This window comes from Carica papaya, chromosome 3 (assembly GCF_054855325.1).
Source record: "Carica papaya isolate Zhongbai chromosome 3, ASM5485532v1, whole genome shotgun sequence".
Taxonomy (NCBI): domain Eukaryota; kingdom Viridiplantae; phylum Streptophyta; class Magnoliopsida; order Brassicales; family Caricaceae; genus Carica; species Carica papaya.
The window spans coordinates 16,690,414-16,714,464 of NC_142311.1; the positions used below are offsets into that span (position 1 = coordinate 16,690,414).

The 24,051-nt window shown below is 32.7% G+C and overlaps 1 protein-coding gene across 20 annotated transcripts in view; it reads right to left on the reverse strand.

Moving 5' to 3' along the window:
- Positions 1 to 24,051, reverse strand: part of RECQL2 (RECQ helicase L2) — a 76,594-nt gene that overhangs the window by 17,267 nt on the left and 35,276 nt on the right. For 11 of the 20 annotated variants that reach the window (XR_015817879.1, XR_015817878.1, XM_088216161.1 and 8 more), the window contains 9 exons: positions 23,283 to 23,319; positions 23,166 to 23,199; positions 22,365 to 22,428; positions 20,402 to 20,450; positions 20,251 to 20,328; positions 20,082 to 20,147; positions 11,612 to 11,678; positions 11,467 to 11,520; positions 6,484 to 6,591 (listed from right to left, as the gene is read on the reverse strand). Coding sequence is in view for 13 of the 20 variants with exons in the window: in XM_088216161.1 (XP_088072287.1) it covers positions 6,484 to 6,591; positions 11,467 to 11,520; positions 11,612 to 11,678; positions 20,082 to 20,147; positions 20,251 to 20,328; positions 20,402 to 20,450; positions 22,365 to 22,428; positions 23,166 to 23,199; positions 23,283 to 23,319 (557 nt within the window). In the remaining 7 variants the exon portion in view is untranslated. Of the gene's footprint in view, positions 1 to 3,336; positions 3,521 to 4,804; positions 5,502 to 6,483; positions 6,592 to 11,466; positions 11,521 to 11,611; positions 11,679 to 20,081; positions 20,148 to 20,250; positions 20,329 to 20,401; positions 20,455 to 22,364; positions 22,429 to 23,165; positions 23,200 to 23,282; positions 23,320 to 24,051 lie in introns of all 20 variants that reach the window. The other 9 variants (XR_015817884.1, XR_015817882.1, XR_015817880.1 and 6 more) reach the window with 5 other exon arrangements.

Sequence of the window (24,051 nt, forward strand, 5' to 3'; positions counted from 1 at the left end):
TGAATTTTCTTCTTACTCCTCCAATATGTCCTTGGATTTATGGTATGTTCAAAAGCCTTGGATCTGGTTATTTGAGGTGAAATCTGTTAAAGAGGAACCAGAAACAATCTGGTTTCTTCTTCGTTTTTGACCTATCATTAGTAATGGCCCGGACCCATTATGAGAGAACGCTAACATCATCTTTTTAAGGCATAAAAATACAGGATAACCGCTTCCTTAAGGATAGTAACTTTCTCCCTTAAGAAAAGCATACAGATAACACAAATTTAAAAACATTAACTGAAAATAACTGACTGGTTGATAACTACTAAACCCTACAAAATTTTAAGGTCTTCTTTTTTTTCTTCAAAGAAAAAACAATAGGTATAATTTGAATGGGGTTTTTGTTTTAAATTTGTCATAGCCAGCTTCAATACAAATTGATGTAGGAAAAAGTAGAATAAATATACCTCCTTTATGATACAGAATCAGTTAAGTTTAGATTACATAAATAGATTAGATATTATAATTAAATATAAACCATTTTACTATTTAGAAGTCTATTATTATAATTTTAATAGTTTTAAGGTTTTATTCTTTTACTATTTATTTTCTTATTTATTAATATCGCTAGTTATTAATACAATCTTATGTCGGAAATGTTACTTTGGAAATATTATAATCACCTTTATAGATGATCTCACTTTTTGAAACAATTCAGATATTCAATAAAAAAAATTCCTTAAACTTTTAGTTGTATTTTACTATTAAACCCTAAAGTGTGATGCATAAAACTTCTAAATTGTGAAGTATGAGAAACTCTAGATGTGATGTTTAGGCTTTTATTTCCAAATTCAAAAATAGACAAATTAACCATAATTTAGCTTCTATATGTATTCTACCATTAAATCCAACAGACTTGAATATCTAACGATACAACTCTAGAATATGATTAATCATTCGTGAATCAGTAAACTCAATTAAGGCACACATCTTCTTACTATTAGAATATCAATAACTAATAATATTTTTTCTTTTAACGTAAACCTTTGAAATAATTGACAACTGAAGATTTTTGTAGAGGAAAAATATTCACTTTATTTTCTCATATAATTTGTATTGTTACAAGTGGGATATATATACATAATTTCTATTTACAAAAAAGAAAATTAACATTATAGTAGGAATTCTAATTAATTCTAATTAATTACATCATTATAAAAAAGAATATGAAAATGATTATCGAGAAAAAATATTTTTATTAAATGGAGCAACAAAATATTCTATTCAACATTCCCCCTCAACTTGGTACAAAGAAACCACACATGCCCAACTTTTAAACTAAGTTATAGAAAAGTTTGCTATAAAATTCTTTAGTAAAGATATCTGACACTTCTTCACTAGAAGACACATGAGATACGTATAATGAGCCATCAGACACTTTCTCTTTTATGAAGTATCGATCAATCTCAATATATTTTGTTCAGCCATGATGAATTACACCATGAGCTATGCTAATGACTGCTTTATTGTCACAAAACAATGATAAACTCTTCTCTTTAAACAACTTTAATTCTTTCATTAACTTTTGCAATTATAATAGTTCACATAGTGTTTGGGCCATTACTCTATATTCTGTTTTAGCATTAGGACAAACAATTATATTTTGTTTCTTACTTTTTTATATAATTAAATTGTCAGTAGTTGATCTCCTATCATTTAAAGATCCAACCTAATCAACATTTGCAACTGCTTCTATCTTAAGGTGACCATTTTTGGAGAAGAGCAGACTTTTTCCTGTGACAAATTTTAGATATCGCAATATGTGAAAAATGGCATGTTAATGAGGGTCGTGAGGGTGATGCTATGTACTGACTCACTAGATTAACTGCATATCCAATATCAAGTCTGATATGTGAGAGATAAATAAGTTTTCCAACCAATCTTTGATATCTCACGAAGTCAATTGATGTACCATTTCTCGCATGTAATTTGTGATTACTTTTAATAAAAGATTCTGCCGATTTACAATCTATCATAGCAGTCTCTTCTAATGAGTTTAAGATATATTTTCTTTGAGAAATGAAAATCTCTTTATTAGATCTGCCAACTTTAATTTCCAAGAAATACTACAATTTTCCTAAATCATTTAGAAGTTCTTTCAATTGATTTATCTCCTTTATATTATCTCCAGTCACCATAACATCATCTACATTCTCCATCATCTATAAACATCTCATACCCTGGATGCAACTGGTTTCTTTCCAGTTTAGTCAATAGATCACTGGTTATTATTATCATTATTATTATTCATCTAAAAACTCTTAGAAATTCATCTTCATTGTCGTCGATTTCTAAAATTGTTTATAGAGATCATTTTTATGTTCGTTATCTGGAAGGTATATTCGTCAACTATGCAGCCTTGTAGCAAAGAAACGCAAGCCATGAACTCTCTATTAAACCAGTCTCATCAAATCCCTCTTGAAAAACAACATTCGCAGATCCAAAATACGCAGTTTGATTCTTCGTTGCACAGTGATTTTCTCGAGTAAATGTTGTCGACACTGCCTTCCTGTTCGTGGGGCTCCGACTCGGCCACCGCGCTCAAGTCATTGCTATGGGTAAAAAATGATAAGTGTAACCATATCCTCATAATATTTGATAAATAGGGTATGATCAACATTAATTTGTTGATATCGAAAACAGATCATAACTCTTCTAACCGTTTCGAATCATACTATTAGAAACTGATTCAACTCATGTAAGGCCTTCTTTAATTTGTAAATCATCTCTTATAGTCTTTCATTTTCAAATCTATGGAAAATTTCCATATATACCTCTCTAAGTCTTCATGGAGGAAAACATTTTTGATATCAAACTATTTTGTAAGCTCCAATCAATGTTAGCTATACAAGACAACAATATTCTGATTATATTTATTTTCGTGATAAGTGCAAATGTATCCTAATAGTCAACTCCATATATCTGAGCAAACCCTTAACCACCAATCTAACTTTGTACCTTTCCATTGGCCTTGCTTTGTGTTTCACAGTAATAACTCATTTGCAACCAACTATCTTCTTTCCCAATGGAGGTGAAACAAATGCTCAAGTTTCATTCTTGTTTTCATTTATTTAATTATAACTTCCTTTTATTTGGGATCTCTTAAAGCTTCTCTTCAACCTTGTGGAATAAATACAGAAAAAACAAATAAGACAAAAACTCTATAAGAAGGAGATAGTGAGTTATAAGAAATAAATTTACATATAGGATGTTTAGTGCAAATCCTGACTCATTTTCTAAGAGCAATGGATTTATCCATATTATTAGATAAATCACAAAATAAAGATAACTCACCAATATTTTTAGGAAGTAAATAAGATTTTTGACCTGGTACAGGTTGCATGACAGTTTTAGTTGTCTTATTTATCCAGGCGCCCGATGGTTTCTCCTTGAATGAGACCTTTCAAAGTAGAACTCCTCTTAGATGACTGTGAAGAGTTAACAAACTGAGCATAACATCTTCCTTCTCACTCTCCCTCTGAAGACATATGAGTTTGAATTGAATAATGTTTAGATTCCCTAAAAGTAACATCCATAGTTACAAAATATCTTCTAAATGGAGGATGATAATATTTGTAATTTTTTTGAGTAGGAGAATATCTAACAAATATGCACCTAAGAGTCGTGGGTTCCAACTTGTCCACATTTCTAGCATGGATAAGACAAATACATTTAAACACTTTTGAGAGAACAATATAGGAATTTTTTCTTTACAAAATCTCCAAAAGAGTTCTAAAACCGAGAGTTCTCAAAGATATTCTGTTGATAAGATAAACAGTAAAAAGAATTATATATTCCCAATAATTTTTTGGTAAATTCATAGTGAATATAAAAGACCTACCTACCTCTAGTTTCAGCAAAACCATTTTGTTCACTGATATATGCACAACTTGTATAATAGATTATTCTATCAGATTCCAAATAGACACGGAATCCACAATCCATATATTTTGTACTGTTGTTTGTTCTTAAAAACTTAGTTTTAGCATCAAACTGTATACATATCATTTTTTGAAATGATTGAAAGTATGAAAACATATAATTTTTTTGTTTTCAACAGATAAATCTATGTTAATATAGTACAACAGTTAATAAAAGTAACACACTATTTATAATTAAATAAAGAGATTTCGAGTAGGTTCCTCAATATCAGAATGAGTAGTTATAAAAGATAGAACTTCTATGTTTACTTAAATGATAGGAACTCCTATATTTAGTTAGTTCACATGTACCACAAAATAAGAAATTTATGAAAGTTCTTTTAAACAAACTGCGATATAATTTTTCTAAAATAAAAAATGATGTCCCAATTGTCGATACAATTGTAAGATTTCCTGAATGACTTCCGTATTCCCGAAGGCAGCTTGGATCTCAATTAAGTTTTGATTTTTATTGAAGACATAAACCATCATGCAGTTTACTAGTGTCAATTCTTTTCTCTATTTGAATATCCTGAAAGATGCAGTAATAAAGAAAAAATTTAATTTTACAGTTACAATCTCTAATGATGGCATTAATGGATAAAAGACAATAAGAAAACTAGACACATGAAGAACTGAAGATAGAGTAATGGTGGTAGTAAAGTTAATGGAACCTATTCCAGATGCAGTAGTATTTGACCCATTTATTATATGGACATTTTCCCCTTTAGTACAAGAAAAATAAGTTAAAAATTTTTTAAAAGAGTCTGTCATGTATCTGTTAACTCCAGAATTTAGAATTTACGTATCAGAACTAGAGATAGTAAAGAGATGAGCAATACCTGATTTTACCATATTTAAAACACCAATAGTCGATGACGAGTTATCCAAACTAGGAATAACCATTTCTTTACTTTAGTCATGATTTAAAGTAACAGGGAAAAAATAATACCCAACAGCTAATCTCAAAAGGGATAGAATAGAACTTTGAACCAACACCAATGGAGTTGAAAGCCCTAGAATTAGGGCAGAGAAAAAAAGAAATATGTTGCGAGTCCAGAGAGAGCCAGTTGGGTCGGCATAGGGAGGAACTAGATTGGAAAGGTTATGTGTGCGGCGGTCACGTGAAAGCAGAAGCTGGAGAGGCACGATTCGAGTCGAACTGCGTGTGACAAGCCAAAATCTGTCCCGAATCTAGGTGTCTGGCGGTGATGCAACAAGATACGGGCTGGATCGCAGAGAATCAGTCAGATTTGAGTGAGGACAGTTTGAAGAGGGCAAAGCAAAGCTGTTGCTAGACGCACAATTTCACAAATCCATGGAGTTTTTCGTCATTTTTTGGCATGATTTCATGAGTTCCATGCCAAATTTAACTTGGTTCTATGGTGATTTCCAACCAATTTACTACGGTGCATGGCGGTCTGGTGGCGACTCGTACGATAGCAAGTGAGACACACACGCGTGAACTAGTCACCGGAGTCGAGGGAGCAAACTGGTGGTGAGGCTACAACTCCATCTGAAGTGGTGGCGAGATTAGATCTAGATAAACGAGTATCAACTCAGTTTATTGTGTTATTTTAAGGTTTGAAAGAAACCCTAAAATTAAAATTCTAAAATAACCTTATTTGACTTTGATACTATGAAGATTTTTGTAAAGCAAAAATATTCACTTTATTTTCTCATGCAAATTATGTTGTTACAATTGGAGTATATTTATACAGAATTTCTATCTACAATAAGAAAATTAACATCATAGTAAGGATTCTAATTGGTTTTAATTAATTATATCATTATGGAAAAGATTATGAGAATGACTAATAGGGAAAAATTTATCTTAACTAATAGAGCAACAGAATATTCTGGTCAACAACACCAATTAATGGGGTTGTCGATTTTAGTAACTAGAAAGGCTTAAAGCACATTATAATTAAAAATAAACTCAAAGATTTTTGTATCACTTTAAAAGTGCTAAAAGCCATAAAGCTTTTAGCTAAAGAATAAAAGTTCTCAGGATTAGTTTTTTCTTAAAAAAATCTTTGACTGGAAAAACAAGAATTTTGAAATTTATTTTTGACTAAAACACCCTTAATAAAACAAAATTTTCAGCTCAAAATTCAAATTTTACTAAAAATTTTAAAACTTAATAGAACTTAGTCAAAAAGGGAAAATGAAAAATGCAAACTCTTTACCTCTTAAAGTCTATGAACTTAAAGCTCGTTGGAACTAAAAGCCCAACGCACTTAAAAGCACTAAAAATAAGAAGTTAATGCAAACCCTTAGTTAATTATTTTCCCAGACTGTATAAGGTCAAGTAAATTTGGAAAATAAAATGAGTTGAGATGTCCATTTGTGATGATTCATGTCTGTAAACATATTCTAAAATGTTAAAGAATTCAATACAAAAAAATAAAATTCAGATGTGAAATATGAAATAATACAAGTCTGTTATTCATTAGATGGCTTTAGATCCCACAGTTTTAATATGGGGCCCAGGTCTGAAACATTGAACAAGAGAACTAACCTACTTCCTTGTGCTTATTTTTAATTCTGTCCACCAGCTGCAACATTGTCAATCTTTGATCATTTTCTCGCATGTCTTGGAGCAAAGAAACCACAATTTTTGCATGACCTAAAAAGCATTTCCATATCAAGAATTGAATCAAGAATAACAACACACAGAGCACTACTTTCCAATAATCCATTCGAAGTCTAATATAGAACACAAAGAGGATTCCTTCAAAATGTAAATAGATGTGAGATAAATAATTTCACCAAGTGACAGATTATCCTAAAAACTTAAGTTGATAAAAAATTTCTTTCAGCTTCATGATTGAAATGTTAAGTTTATGGATGGTGGTAACTGAGTACAGTTGATGCAGAATGGAAGTAATTTCTTTGGAATATGTTCTGAGAATTTTTATGTAATTGTTACTGTTTACCGATATTTTTTAAGATTAGTGATGAGAGCTTAGTTTAATCAGATGCTTGTTTTACATTCTTCTTAGAAGGTTTCAGTTTGATATGTTTAGGATTTCTTCATCATACATTCTGGTTGTCATTTGATCCTGGATGAGAAGCTCCACCAAGGGAGCATAAACCACTGAACCAAACTGGTATTGTGTTGAATTTGTTGTTTTTTGCTATTGTTATTTAGAAATCTACTACCTTTCGATCTCTTGCTTTTCGGTTTCCTTCCCCTTCTCTTGAGATTTATCCCTTTGTTCTTGTTCTACCTCTTAAATATGTGTCTCTTCTTCAGTTTCTGTTATCTTTCTTTACTATACTCTTGTCATAAAAAAATTATCTAGGCACAAACGAAAAGTGGTCTGAAAAGGTAGTGACTCCCTTAGAAGGGGGAGCTTTCAGGAATATTAGGAAGAGCTGAAGGCATTTATAGAAATTTTCTGAACGAACCTCAGTTTTGCTAAATTAGATTTCTAACTAGGAGTATTTTTACTGGAATTCCTATGAGAAACTGTAGTACACTATTTAGGAGTATTAGGGGGAGCATTGTCATTTGTACAACTAGGTTTTCACACAATAAAATTCTAGGCAAACAAATAATCTCTACCATACTAGTTCTGTTACTCAAAGAAGCAGGGGCAAAGCTTGATCAGTGAGAGTCAACTTAATTTGTCCCAGTTATACCACTCTGAGAGTGAGTTTTCTAGATCTTTTCTTCATGGCAAGAAATAAGGAGGCAATTATAATTATGAACTATCTCTATTTAGGCCATGAGGAAGTAGTTTCAGATTTACATTTTTCTGAAATATTGGAATCTGGATTTTAAAGATGTAAACAATTTTTTCCAAGTTTTTTCTTTAGTAAATAAAGATATATTTTGGAGAAAATGGTATTTGTCATTGAATAGATATAAGTGATTACACATATTTATATCTTATCAGAGTTACATAAAAGGAAACCCAAATATTTTGAAATCCTATTATCCATGGAAGGATCCTACTTAAATAGGTTTAATTCTATATATAACACAAAAACAAAAATATATATACTTCCATTTTCCGACACACTCCCTCAAACTAGTAAATAGGTGTTCTCAATCCCAACTTGCAACCATATTCTGAAACACTGGTCTATTCAGTCTTTTAGTAAGCACATCAGCCAGTTGATTACGCATAGGCACAAATGGTTCATGGATCAGTCCGTTCTCCAATATTTTTCTTTGTTGAAGTGTCTGTGGACTTTAATGTTCTTCATTCGATCATATTGAACTAGATTGTGGACTACACTAATGATAGACTTATCACAATAGAGTCTCACTAGAACATCCAATTTAGTCTTCAGATCTTTAAGATGATATTTATCAATAACAGTTTGCATATGCTACGAGTCATCGTCTCCATTTGTTTTAATCTATAGTGATGTTTGGGGGTCATCTCACATTCCCAATATTTGCGTGACTTGACATTTTGTGTTATTTATTGATGATTGTATTATGGTCACATAATTTTTTTTACTAAAATTCAAATCAGATGTTAGCCACAGAATACTTCAGTTTTACAAAATGATAAAACCCAATTAGAACCCACATAAAACAATTTTGCATGATAACACAAAAAACCTTTTTAACCACATAATCTCCTCCTTTTTCCACCAACAAGGGATTATTCATTAATCATCATGATTTCATACTCTATAACAAAATGGAGTGGTGGAACTTAAGAATGTTCACCCATTTGTAACCACTAGAGCCTTTATATTCCAAAACTACATTCTCAAAACAATATCGAGGTGAAGTCGTCCTTCACTACAAATATTATTAACTACTTACCCTCGACTGCCCCTAGAATTCAAAAGTCCTTTAGAAACCCTATCCAAATTATACTCATAAGTATTACAAACTATATGTTCCTGTAAATATTTGAGTGTTGCCCATGTTTACATTCATTCACTAAATTGAAAAAAGTTGATCCCAAAGTCTTGAAATGTGTGTTTGTGGAATATTTCTCTTCTCAAAATGGTATAAGCGTTACAATCTGCCTACACAAGAATTCTATGTGTTTACAGATGCTACTTTTGTTGAACAAAACTCATATTTTTCTTAAACTCATATATATGGGAAGCCTATTGAAAGATAAAGATATAGAATACTTTACCTTAACACTTTTACCACATATTCAACCACCATACAAGAAAAACTATAGAAACTACTAGAGAACCCATTCAATCAAGAAACTATATCTGACCAAAGATTCTTAACTATATACGAGAAAAAATTTGAGTTCTGAATCGAAGCATGTTCAAGGATCTGACAAGAATTTTGAGACTAAAGTAAGCCTTGAAATACCTAAGCAATTTGATAATGATTTATCCATTTGCAATTTCTAGGGGAACCAAAGCATGCACCCCTTTTATTTTATCTCACAGTTTGTATCATTTGATAAATGTTTACAGTACTACAAAAGTTTCTTACAAGTTCGAATGCCTAGTTTATCCTTAACATTGTCTCTCCGACATTATCCTATGGAAAATGGGAAAATGTAATGAATGTTAAAATACAAGGCGTTAGAGAAAAATCAAACATGGGAAGTAATGGACTTGCCCAGAGAGAAGAAGCATGAGGATTGCAAATAGATGTTTATAATAAAATACAAGAAAGATGAACAATCGAGAGATATGAAGTAAGACTACTGGCAAAAGAATACACACAAACATACAAGATAGATTATCAAGAGATTCACATTGGTCGCTAAGATGAATATTGTGTGGAACATACTAATTGTAATTGTTTATTTTGACTAACAATTACAACAATTCGATGTGAAGAATGCATTCTTACATGGAGATTTGCAAGAAATCTGTATGAAAGATTCCACAATGATTTGATAGAGGCAAGACCACCATAAAGTTTGTAAATTGAATAAAGCACTCTATGGACTCAAACAATCCCCTAGAGCATGGTTTGGAAGATTTGCAAGGTGATGACAGACTTGAAATAGAAGCAAGCTAAATGAGACGACATTTTCTTTATCAAGCATTTTGAGGCAAGTAGAGTAACCACTCTCTGGTAGTTTTTGTAGTTTTGAGCATTATTATATCATTGGATGATGAAAAAGAGAAATTGGCTCAAGCAATGCATGACTAAAAAATTAGAAATCAAGGAGTTTGTTAAGTTTAAATACTTTATGGGAATTAAAGTCACTCACTCAAAATTAGTGACGTTCATCTTTCAGCAAAATACATTTATAACCTCTTAAAAGATATCGGTTAATATATAAGCCAACTAGCACTCCTATAGATGCCAATCATAAACTAGGACTTGTACAAGAAGATACATTAATAGATAAGAAAATATATAAGATTTTAGTTGGAAGACTGATATACTTGCCACAAATAAAGCTCAATGTCGCGTATGCAGTAAGTATTATAATTTAATTTATGCACAATCTTAAAATTACATGCAGCCTACAGAGCATTGCATTACCTGAAAAAATCACCTTGGAAAGGGATCATGTTCAGAAAAAATGACAAGTTACTTTTAGAAACTTATACAGATACAGATTACGCAAAGTCAATGGTAAATAAAATATCTACCACGTGTTACTGTATCTTCCCTGCGAGTAATCTAATTATGTAAAGAGGTAAGAAGCAAAATGTAGGTGCAAGGTCGAGTGTAAACTTAAAATTCCGAGCAATGGTCAAGAGATATGTGAATTACCAAGGTCAAAGAGAACTTGGGCACAAGGAATAGGTGGAGAAGTTATTGGAGGAGTGAGTCATATGGTCATGGCTTCTGATTCCATAACTCAGGAGTTGGCTATGGTTGTACTTGAAACATTTAAACCAATAACAAATGGAAGCTTACCTAGATATGCCAATGACCAAGTAACTAAATGCTTGCTCAGACTATTGGTAAGAGATCTGACCCTCTCAATTTCTTAATCATTCAATCCTCCTATTGCCTCTGTTTTTTTGTGTCATCTAGTTGTGTCACAGTAACATGAACTTGCCTATTGTTTCTCTGTAGTTCTCCCTTTTGTGTGTGCTCTCGACTTAAAAGTTTTCCATGGAAGGAATTTAAATAAGTGACCCCACAACCTCATGCTCCAAACACCAAATCTTGCTTTTGTAGAGTTGTTCATATTAAAGAGACTACGTTCACAAAAAATCCTAGTAAGGCACAACTGATTATCTTTGACACCTGTTTTATCATTATAGGGGTTATCATCTAATTTTCAGTTTTATCCTTAGCCCGTTTAAAAAAGATAGAACATGGTCAAGACAATATTCTTTGCAATGAAAAATAATGGGTGGTTTAAAAATGTAAAACTCACTCACCTTGAAGTTGTGTTGCATGAATCAGTTTCAACTCTTACAGTGACTCATGGAATTTATCCACACAAATTGTCTTGTAAACATACACCCATAGCTATATGGATTTCTACCACCATGACACCTTTTAATGCATTTGCTTTACTTAAGAAAATAAAAAACAATAAAAAAAAACTAAATTAAGAGCAAATATATCGGGGTCCAAACATACCAGATGCATCCACTTCCTTAATGTCACTTGAGAATGCACAGTTGTCACACATTCCTAAATCAAATATAACATGCTTAAAATTCTTAAAATTAATTGAAGAAGCAAATATTACTATACTTGTGATTAATTTAAGTGTAAATATTACCATCGCAGTCTTGTAATGGCTCAGCAAAATGGTGAAAAATAGCACTTCGACGACATTGTCGTTTAGACTGCAATAACGAGATAGATCAAACAGAATTATAAAAGAAAGGTATCTTATTTCTAGATTTTTATGTAAAAAGTGTTAGTTTTATCATAGTTCCTCTGGGCTAGTAATATTTGATCGAAAATGCTAAACCAATCTACCCCAACTTCTCTACCGACAACTTAATTTTTTCTTCTATCCTTAGATTGCCACATGTACCATGATATCCTAATCATATGCTGTTGTTTCTTAACTGCCGAAATTTGTTTAATATTTTAGCTGGCTCTATAACATTTTCATAAAAGTTGCACCTGCACTTAGGTAGTTGTGAAGATCGTAAAATACCAGCCAAGTTGAAAACCGGATTATAGGAACATGGGAATTATATATTATGAAGCTCAAGGCTTGATAGGAAATAAGGACAACATTGGCTCGTTGTATTTGCTCCAAAATGTAACAAACAAGCAATTTTTCGAGTATAATTAAATTTTTTTAAAATAAAAAAATTATTAAGAATCAATGGAGAAAATAAGACATGCTCCTCAATAAATGTAAATGGAACAATCAAATGCATGAAGAACATGACAACAATGGCAGACTATGGTGACAAAATGATCGCCTCCCAATTCCCTATGAAAGCTTGGAGCTTGCTAAATCGAAATACTTCCCATGAGTTTTAGCCCACAAGGTGGCAAATAGCATCATCCTCTCCTATAGCTCCTGAAATGATGAGTAGCAATCTTGAAATATCCTGTAGTTTCTCAAAAACTATATGCACCACAAGCCAGCAAAAAGAGACCCCTGCCAAAGAGGCTTTGCCACCTTCCTAACCCCTTCTCCATAAAAACATGATCTCATAATCCTCGTCCACAATTTTCATGCCATCTCATAATGAATAAATATGTGAGAGTGTCTCCCCATCCTTATAGCACATCCATCCAGCAGATGTTAGGAGACAAGGTTTTGTTGGGTCGATGGATTTAAAGCATTTCATTAGCATTGAGCCTTCAATGAATGGCTTTCCAAAGAAAAACCCTTACCTTTGGTAGAATTGAAGCTTACAAAAGGTCCTTGGCAACAATTTGTTGGTTGTCGGGAGGAGGTGGTCAAATAAAGACGTAGAGGTGTTGGCCCATAGGTCCCAATGACCAAATTCAAGTATAATTTATTTCGACTCACAATTAAATTTTCACTAAAGTGAATATACAATACACATGGAATAAATGAGTTGGCAAAGGCAGCAAACATGTAGCTAGTTTTCTAATAGAAAGATGTATTATTATAAATAAGGAACCAAGGGGTTAGCACTAACCAATAAAATTCTAAGTCAGTTAAATGAAGTTATCTGATATATCTACTGCTCTTCCTAGATGCCCATAAGAAAAAAAGTTCAATAACTTGTTATCTTCAACCATGGTAAAGGGATTCCATTAAATCAAAGGCTAACTTTTGTCTTCTTTGGCAGAAGGGATGGAGAGACTAAAGAAATGGTTTATTTTTCTCTCTTTTGAATGTCCATTTAAGCAAGAAGTTCTTTTACCATAATCACCCACCAATCAATTATAACCATCAAAGTGTAGACCATGAACACCATAAAGAAAAAAAAAGATAGTTGGAGATCCAGCCAAAACTATAATAAAGTAACAATTATAGAAGGGATCATCCTCTTGTCTCAACTGTTCGCAATGCTGTATAGTCATTCCCCCCATAATAGGCATCCACTAAACCTTTCTGTACTCCCTAATTTTTTTAGTGAAAACTTCACAAATATAACTTAATATAAAAGAGCACTCTCACCTAAGTGGGTGATTAACCTTTAGCCTTTTAGTTCCCTCGCTTCTTTAGCCTATCATCTAGACATAATATCCCAATCACACAATTCATTTCAACTAGTGACAAGAGCGTTGCTTGGAACTTCTGTTTCACTAGTAACTTTTTGGGCGAGGACACCCTTGAATTGCAAATCTATTCGAATTACTGGATCCAATTCACCTATCTTCTCAGCCTGAAACCAGAACTTGGTTTTTGGAACCCTCAGAGGTATGCACTTGCAAGTCTTTCTTTCATAGCTCATAAAAACCAAGTCATTAAGTTAGTTTAATATTGCTAAAAGTGTTTCAGGAAGTGCTTGTTCCATTAAAGGTAAAAGTGTTTACTTGGACAATTATGCATCAAAGATTCAATACCAATGAGATGCTACAAAATTCTCGCCCTCATTGCTATCTATAACTAGATATTTGTATCATGTACTTTAGATGAGATGAACCTTATTTTAATTTTACTCCATTATGAGATAGCTTGGAAGATGTGGACAAATTGTTTAGTACGTTTGGAATTAATTAGGTCACTCTTCCTATAGTTGAGACCTTCTTACATGTAGGCATAAAGCACAATGGGTTAAGAAAAGAAGCAAATATGGCTTACGAGAACCGGAGAATCTTCAATGACATACATATGCCTTTTCAGGAGCTATAGGAGAGAACAATATTTTTGGCAACCTTAAGGGGCAAGTCACACAAATATTTCTCCCGAATAGTAATTTCCATTCTCCATCAGAATTGGGAGGCTATCATCTTTACCCATTAATAGTTAATTCATTTTGTACATTATGTTTCTTTTTCTTTTGTCTCTTGATGATATCATTAGAAGGATGTATTATTCTCCTTTTTGGACTTTTTTCCTCTTCTGTTAATAAAGCTTCTAAAAGGAATAGGAAGATTTAATATTCATTTCCTAACTATTCTCCTAGTTCTTTTGTTGAGCGTATTTTCTTATTCACTAGATTCTCTAAATTTTCTATCTTTAACTATATTTGGTGCCCATAAAGAAGGTAACCCTACCTTAGTTATTTGATAGATTATTCATTATTATTATTTAAAATATTGAGATATTATTTTACCAATTAAGATATGACTTCTCCAAGTTTTGGTCCATAAAATTTCTCTAAGTTTAGTTTTTAAGCTCTTTTTGTCCTACATCACCTAATCTCCAACAAAACTTTTTTTTTTCTGGCAGGTATATGTCTTAGGGAATACCATCATCCTCACCTCCTCTCCTATTTCCCCCACTATCCTAAATTCAATTTATTCAAGAGCTCGTTTTGGTTATCCTAATAATTACTTATTAATAATGGTTTGATATGTATTATATTAAATATTATAGTCTTATATATACAGATTTTTTAGAATGAAAAAAAAAATAGATAATAAATTTTAATTAATTACAAAAGATGTAATTTACTCTTATACTCTTTTGATCTAATATACCCTTTCTTTAACACTCCTCAAGCTAGAAAGTAATTGTTTTCCATTCCTATCTTGCCAATACAAGTTTGGAATACTGAGCTATTTAAATCTTTAGTTAATACATATACCAGTTGATGACTGGTAGACATGTATCGTGTACAAATGCCCACTATCAAGTTTTTCTTTGAAAAATATCTCTCGATCTCAATATGTTTGTTCCAATCATGTTGCGCCACATTATGAGTGATGTTTATAGCCAATTTGTTGCTACAATATAGGCACCTAGAAATTTTGCACATAATTCTAAGACCTTCCAAAATTCTTTTATCAATAATAGTTCACATACATCTTATATTATTACTCGAAATTCTAATTATGCACTTCATCTCACAATTATGTTTTGCTTCTTACTTCTCTAGCTGGCTAGGTTGCCTCAAAGGAAGGTACAATATCTTGTAGTAGACTTTTTATCTATAACTGACCCTACATAATCTGTATCAGTATAGATTTCTAGAAGTAATTTATCACGCTTGCTGAACATAATTTCTTTCCCAGGTAATCTTTTAGGGTAATGCAATAATCTGTAGACAGCTTATAGATACACTTTTTTTTTTACTGTGCATGAAGTGAGTTATAACACTCACTGCATAAAAGGTCTCATGTGAGATAAATATATCAATCTCTCAACTAATTTTTAATACATTTACTTATCTATTGATGTATCTTCTTCTGTCATTATGGAGAAGAAGAACTGAAGTCAAGGGGTGTTACTCTCGCAAATAGATGTTTCATGTGCCTTAGGGATGAGGAAAACTGCCGCCACCTTTTGCTTAGGTGTCATTTTGCTTCTGAATTATGGAGTTTGGTTTATGGTCTGCTTCGCATTTGTTGGGTCCCTGCTAGGTCGATTGAGGGTGAAATTAGGGCTTGGGAAAGTGTTGGATTAAGAATAGAAATTGCGAAACCTATACCTTTATATATTTTTTGGGTTTTATGGAAAGAGAGGAACTTGAGAGCTTTTGAGGGAGTTGTGAATAATATTAACGAGTTAAGAGAGAGATGGTTTAATTATTTTGGATTTCTTATACTTGGTCATGACATTATCAGGGATGAGGATTTTGGAAATGTTTTGGATATACTAACTAATCTGTAAATCTTTTATATATGGGTGGGTACCCCTCTTGTTTGGTACCTTATTAATATAATCTCTATACTTTTTCTTTCAAAAGAAAAAAAAAAATCTTCTTATGCTATTCCTAATTTGTTTATTATGATCAATAGGAGTGCTAACTTGTTTGTATGCTAAGTTATTAGTGTTCCTCAACATACTATAAATGTATTTTGAGCATACGACTTCAATTTTCTGAAAATACTTTAACTTACTAAGTTCCTCGATTTTAAATTCTTTTCTTAGGCATTATTTTAATATCAATTTTTTTCTTATAAATCTTCTATTACGATAATGTCATAAACATATATTAGGAAATTTTTAATTCTCCATGTCTTTGAGTGTTTGATGAGCAAAGTATGTTCTCCTCGAACCTACTTAAATCTCAAACCTGTCATCATCCTTGTCAATTTGACAAATCATGCTTTCCTTATATCCATATAGAGCCTTCTTTAGTTTACAAACCTTAGTTGGTAGGATATCCATGTATATTTCTTCTTCTAAATCTCCTTATAAGAAAATATTTTTATTATATCACATTGCTGCAGTTGTCAATCAAAGTGAGTAATTAATGACAACAAGATCCGCACAATGCTTATCCTGGCTACTAGTGCGAATGTCTCATGGTAATTTATCACATAAGTCTGTGTATAATCTTTTGCCACTAGTCTCGCTTCATACCCTATTGTCTCATCTGCTTTCTATTTGATTATAAAGACTCATTTGCATCCCACTAATTTCTTATCTTTAGATAGATCTACCATTTTACATGTTTGGTTTTTTTCAAGTTTCTGCATTTCTATATTCATAACACTCCTCTATTTTTTATCAGGATAATACTACAAATACTGTGTTAGGAATAGACTTAATATTCAAAGTTGTTAGAAAACTTTAAGAGATGATGAACATTTATCAAATGACACAAATTGTGAGATAGGAAAAAGAGCGTTTAGTCCCTTTTATCTTCACGAACTGGAATAGGTATATCACTATCAAACTATTTAGGTTTTTTGGAACTTAACTCAGTTTCAGGATCAAGATCGAACTCTTAGACTGGCTTAGGCTCAGTACTCCATATCTTTCTTGTGTACACACATGAGAAAACCTAAGGCTGGAATGATCTCTTGAGGAGATGAATTTTCTAGTGGATTCTGAAGGTTCTTTTATGGTGATAGTGTTGAGATGTGTGGCAAATAGTTGTGTAGCAAAAGTGGTAGGGTAAAGTCTGTTAAGAATTTCATATCCTTACCTTTCAATATAGACTCTTCTGAAGATAAGGTTAAGTAAGATTTTTTTTTCAATAAATATGACATCTGCAAACAAAAAATTTTTGGATGGATAGATGATAACGTTTATACCCTTTTTTATTACCCCATAAGTATACATTTCAGGGCTAGGGAATCAAATTTCCTTCTTTGATGGGAATGAATATGAATAAATGCAACATACCTAAGTATCTTACAGATCAAATGATTTGTGACACTTACTCTTGGGTAAAATTTTTGAAATGCTTTCAAAGAACTTCTAAAATAAAAAACGCTAGTGGTCAGGTGGTTAATACTATAGATGGCTCCACCCCAATACATTTTGAGACATTGTTTCGAGAAATGAAAGCTCTAGTGGTAGCAAAAAGATCACTATTCTTGCGTTTCATTATTCCATTTTATTGAAATAGTGTAAATGCAAAGATGATTCATGAAAAATTCTTTCACGATAGAAGAATAATTGAAGTGTGTGGTTAAAAAACCTTTTGCGTTCTCTATGTGAAATCTTTTTTTACAGTTTTGAATTGGGTTTTTATCATGTTGTAGAATGGGGTAATGATATGATTAATGTCATATTTGACTTTAAGTAAAAACAAACAAGTGATACTAGTGCAATTGTCAATAAAGGACAAAAACATTAAGTCGATTCTCAAAATATCAATATGAATTAATGAAAATAGAACTAAATTTTGTTTATTACTAATATAAAATGTTATACGTATATGTTTTGAAAACTTATAGATCTCGCAATGTAAATTTTCATATTCAAATTCTTAAACAAGAAGGGAAAAATAACCTTTAAAATAGAAAACAAATGGGTGTCCATATCTTTTATGATGGAATCAAATCTTGTATGTGTATCAGTGGTAATAGCAGATAAGGATTCCCCAATTATATCCAAGTGGTAGAGTTTATTTCTAATTTTAGCACATCCAATCATCTTCCTAAAATTCTGGTCCTAAAAGTCATAATAAAAAGAGTCAAATATTACTTTATAATTCAAATATTGGGATAACTTATTAGTTAACACAAGATTAATACATAATTTAGGAACATCTGATGCGTTTTTTAAGATAAATATACGACTAAACTTAATATCATTCTTGCCTGCAATAAAATTGACGTAGTCTTATGCAGTAACTCTTTTTTTTACTTGGACATGTAGCATATATATGAAATTGTTCAAAAGTATTGGTGATATGATATGTGACTTCTGAGTTTATAATTCAAGAATTCTTAAAGAGTTATATCTGAAAAATTTAGTCATTTGAGGTAGAAGTCGTATCTAAGTTTACCCATAAATCGGTACCCGTTTGTTTCTCCAGGGACTCAAGTTGAGTTCTTAGTCTTTCAATCTCTATTTTGAATTTACTAAAATCTAAAGTTATCATGTAAGGATTTGCTGCAATGACTTGGGACGAAATCTCCAACATGACTTAAAAGTTCTTACAGTAATTAAGACAAATTGAAAGAGTGGCTGATTGGAGCTGTTTTATTGAAAGAAAAAACGAATAGGGCAAACGCCCGTTGGTTGGCTGCACAGGTGTTAACTGGTTTCACAGCTGGTGGCTGCACAACTGGACTGGTTTATGGCTACAGGGAGCAGCGGTTAGAGGTGTTGCTTGTGGCTGGACAAAGGATTGAAAAAGAGAAATAGCAGCTGAAATGGAGCAGAACATGTCATAGAAAACAGAGCAGAATAGAGCTAAAAACAAAGTAGATCTGTGCAAAAATAAAGCAAATTTTCGAACAAAAACAGAGAACAAGACATGAAATAAAGCAGAAGCAGACAAAACAGGGCATAAAACTAGGGCTGTGTTTGCACAACAGAGCACATAAAACAGGAAGAAACAGAGTGTGCGGCTGAGCAGCGTAAAACAAAGCATGCAGCTGGCTGCTATTGTGGCTGAAACAGGGGCAAAAAACAGAGGCAAAGCATGACGTGCTGGAACAAGTTATTTTCAGGCGTGGCAAGGATGTTCTTCAGCTTCAAAGGCTGATCATGAAGGCTGCATACGAGTTTAGGGTTTTTTTCTTCTTATTCTGGCAACAAATCCAGTTTAGCATGTGTGAAAAAATCAAGATATTTTTTAAAACTTTGATACCATATTAAGAATGATTTAATATATATTCTATTAAATATTACGACCTTATATATGCAGGTTTTCTAGGACGGAAAAGAAAATATACAGCTAAATTTCAATTAATTATAAAAGTACAATTTACCCTCATACCTTTTAACTCAATTTACCTTTTTTTCTGACACTTATGATCATTGGATTAATGGCAAAGTTACTTCTCTTCGGAAACTTGATAACCATGCCCATTTTTCTGTTTAGGATCAGACGAAATGCATTTCTGTTATGATGCCTATCCTCAACTATTGGCAATAAATAGATCCAAGTAGTAATTTAGGAGAAGTAAGAGTAACGAGGTTACTTGGAGACGCTTGTGGAATGGCCTCAAAACTAAAACTTCCTAAGATAATTGGAACCAACTTAGTACTGTTTGAAGGCATGCCTAACACAAAATATAAGCATACTATCAACACTAGGTCCCCAAGCGCATAAGCTTTATTCAAAACAACCACAAAGCTTTAGCCCAAGAAGCTGTTAACCATCATAAAAGAAAAAACAGTTTACAGCCTTCCTCAAATAAAAAATAGTAAGAAGTTTGAAAGGTTTCAAACTTCCAGCCGATAGAAGTTATTTCAATGGAACTAACAAGTTATAGTTATCTTACACACGTACCTGACAATATCGCACTATGTCATAGAGATTCTGCAAACCAGAGTTCTCATAGAATACCATTGAACTCTGCATAAAGAAGCATCTTCTTAGTGATCAAGAACACATAAAAGCAAGAATGGTAAAAAAATAGAATGTATGAAAAGAAAATGAAATGCAAAAAGAAGGTTACCTGCCTAGGAACATCAGCAGGACGGAAAAAGAGTATGCATTCAGAAGGGAGGCCATCTCTTCCAGCACGACCACTTTCCTGCAGTTAAAAATGTTCTAAGAAAGAAAGAAACTATATGAGAATTAGGATGGTTGTTTAGGGAAGCAAGAACCTGGTAATAGGTCTCCATGGATTTACTCAAGCTGTGATGGATGACAAACCTGACTACAAAAAAGTCCTTCACATTAAAATAAGAATATACATGCAAGCAGACTAGAATAAATGGAGTGAATGATAAGTAAAGAAGAAGAGAGGGGAAGTAAATTAAAGGGACAACAAGAAAAGACACATGCACATGCAATTGTTAGCAGGAAAAAAGGCTACAGTCTTAGTTTTACCAAATAGTTGAATATTCAAATGTATAAATTTGCCATATAAGAAGATTTCAGGACATATTTTGCCTTCTTGTCGCATTTGCAAAGCTATTCAACAAGTAGTAGATAGGCCATACCAACCAACAAAGATGGGTTGCCTTTATCTGACAGCACCAAGGCGTGCATATCCAAATCCAAATGCAAGAGCTGTTATTTGCAAGAAAACTGATAGAGCTTAGGTACTCCATCTCTTCCCCATTCACACAGTATACCTGCTATTGCCAAATCTTAATGTATGACTCCTAGTCTTGATGGTTTAGCCTGGCTTTCTTTAGAAAGGCTTCAATAATACTTAAGAGGATCTAACTAAGGTGATTGAGGAGTTCCACATGAATAGTAAAGCTCATATTAGCGCGAACTCCATTTCTATCACCTTAACTCTTAAAAAAGGGCAAATCGATTAAGATTTCCAACTTTCAACACATTAACTCGGTTACTAGTGATTATAAGATTATCATTGAAGTGCTATCATTAAGATGCTTCTCTCATTGCAAATGAAGAGGTGGTGAAGATAAAGAGGTTGAGGCAAAACACATTGCTTTTCAAATTGGGCTTTGAGAAAGCATTCAATACAATTAATTGGGTTCTTTTTGGATAAGGTCATGGTAAAAAAATGTTTTGGTAAAAGGTGGAGGCATTTTGTTTTAATTTGTTTGTCTTTGTTGTCTTTTTTGCATTGGTTAATGGCAAGCCTAATCCTAGTTTTGTAGTTGGCATAGGTTGATACAAGGTGGCCCTTTTTCCCCCTTTCTTTTAGACTAGTTCTGAATGTTTGGAGCTGGATGTTGACCTATGGGATTGAGAAAAGTCTATTGATGGATTTACACATGGGTGATAAGTGGGTGGAAATCTCCAATCATTTTGCATAGGATGATGTTCTTTTCTTAACACATGACTCTAATATGCTTTTTGATGAGTAACTTACCTGGTTTGGATAATATCATTAGAGTTCTTGCTCAATCAGTTGGACGCAATATTGTTAAATTAGACTATCATCTATCTGTATGTTCCTGTTGAGGACAATCCTAGGTTGGTTCCTTTTCTGGGATCTGGGAGTGAAAGTGTTGCTTGATGTCTTAATGGTAGATTTTAATCCATCTTCTCCTCTATCAATTGACCTTTCCTTCAAGGTTGGACTTGGTCCCGTCAATGAGGACCAAGCATATTGTCTTGAGGGACCTCCTAAGAAATTAGAGATTATAGGAGCAATAAGGAATCTTGATTCTAATAAAACCCCAAGTTCATATTGGTTTTCAATGTTATTGATGCTAAACTACTTCTGACAGAAGATTGCTTCAAAAATTTGTAAGGGAGAGATGATAGAGGCAAAAGTAGCCTTGTCTTGACAGAAAAAGAGGACATAAAGAAACAATAACCAAGAAACCTCCACCTCCTCATCCCCATGGCACACCATTCATTAGACCTCTCACACTCCCTCAACCATCTTGCTAAGGAAATCTACCAATAGAAAAAAGAGGAAGGAGAAAGAGAGTTCCCTGCCTTACCGCATGCTAACCTTTTAGACCAAGATTTAGGCTCCCATTTTTGATAATAATTAAAAATGTGGCCGAAGAAAGACAACATCTAAGCTAATATCTCCATCTATCTTAAAAACAATTTTGTACTCATGGTTACATCTACAAACCCAATTAAATCTATCTATCATAGACCTTCTCAAAAAAATTCAGCTTAGAAACATACTTGCTCTCTTTTTCCTTCAAATCTTTGCAGCTTTGTTCACCATGAGGGAAGCATCTAGGATGACCTGCCAGCGATATAAGCAATTTGTTTAGGAGAAAAAGTACTATCTAAAGCCTCTTTCAACCTAGTAGATAATACCTTAGGGACGATTTTACAGACACTTCTAACTAGGCTAATCCAGTGAAAGTCAATAACCTTAACAGATTCATCCTTCTTGGGCACCAAGGAATCTCTCCATACTTTTCTCAACTTCAACAGTTATACCAATACAGCTTTTAGAAAAAGACACAAAACTAATGAAATATGCTAGAAAGGCACTAGAATGAGAGTAACCTCACCCCCTAAAACTATAAAGAGTGCCTTTTGATTTATGGAGAAAATTCTGATCTTTTTCATCTTTATACTGCCTTTTATTTAGTTATGCTGCAATATCATTATTGATCAAGTTTGATTTATTGGACATAAGCTTTTGCCATCTTTATGCATAATCATGGATGGTATTATAATATCCTGATAATTCATCCCAATAAAACCAAGGATTAGGAGATTAAGGGAATAGAGAAAGCTCTACACATATGAAAAATGAAACTCCCTTAATAACCAATGCCATCTTCTTTTTAAGGGAAAAAAAAAGAAAAAAAAAACCAACAGACCTTTTCCAATTAAATGCAAGACCAATAGAAATTGTTCAAGGAACCATCATTAGTAGAACTATGACAACCAAGTAGAATATTGTTAAGGACCTCATCAACGTAGAAGCTTCTAGTTGAATCAGAAGAGCGGTAAATTTGCAATACTAACCATCTGGTTTGTTGATTCCCATCCCAAATGCAACCTGTCAAGGAAACAAGCGTATGAAACCAAAAAGTCAAATTGACATCAATATTGATAATGTAGAAATAACTAAATAATACATACCGTGCCAACAATAACCTGCAACTTATTTTTGCTCCACCTATAATAAGAAACATACATTAGATGCATCAAAATGCAAACCCAAGCCCAAAGTTGCATTATTTCAGTTGGTTATTGTAGAAATATGGAAAGAATTGACTGCACATTTTTAAAATTATTACTGCATATTTGTAGGAGTTATTATTGTAGATTTCTATTAGTAATTATTGCATATTTTTATGATTTATTGTTGTAAGTTTTAGGAGTTATTGCTATTAATTATATAGTTATTTACTCCTAAAATTAGGAAAACTAAATATGAATGTGAAATTCTATAAATTCAGCATTTTGTACCTGCTGAAAAAAACAGTAAATAAAGAAGAAAAAAACTTCGTTTTCTTGTTTGCGTTCATAGTATCAGAGCCAGGTCGGCTAGCTTGGCCTAAATAAATTTTATTTTTAAATCCTTCTCTTTTTATCAGTTTTTTTTGTAATGGCGCAAACAACCATACCTAGAAAAGTGAGAGTAAGGGATATCAGTTCCACTGCCACATCTCCTGAAAATAACGTCAGGATGTTGTTACCGTTGGGATCTATAATCCCCAACGGAATTAAAATTCCCCAATACAATTAACCGTTCACAAACTGAACGAAAAAAATTACCTGAAACGGGCGCAATCTATTAAGTTGGTGGTCGATGGCAAAGGCAAACTTGGTTATCTCACCGGCGAGACAAAGGAGCCAGAAAATACCGATCTAACATGGTGGATTTGGAAGTCAAAAAACTCCCTTG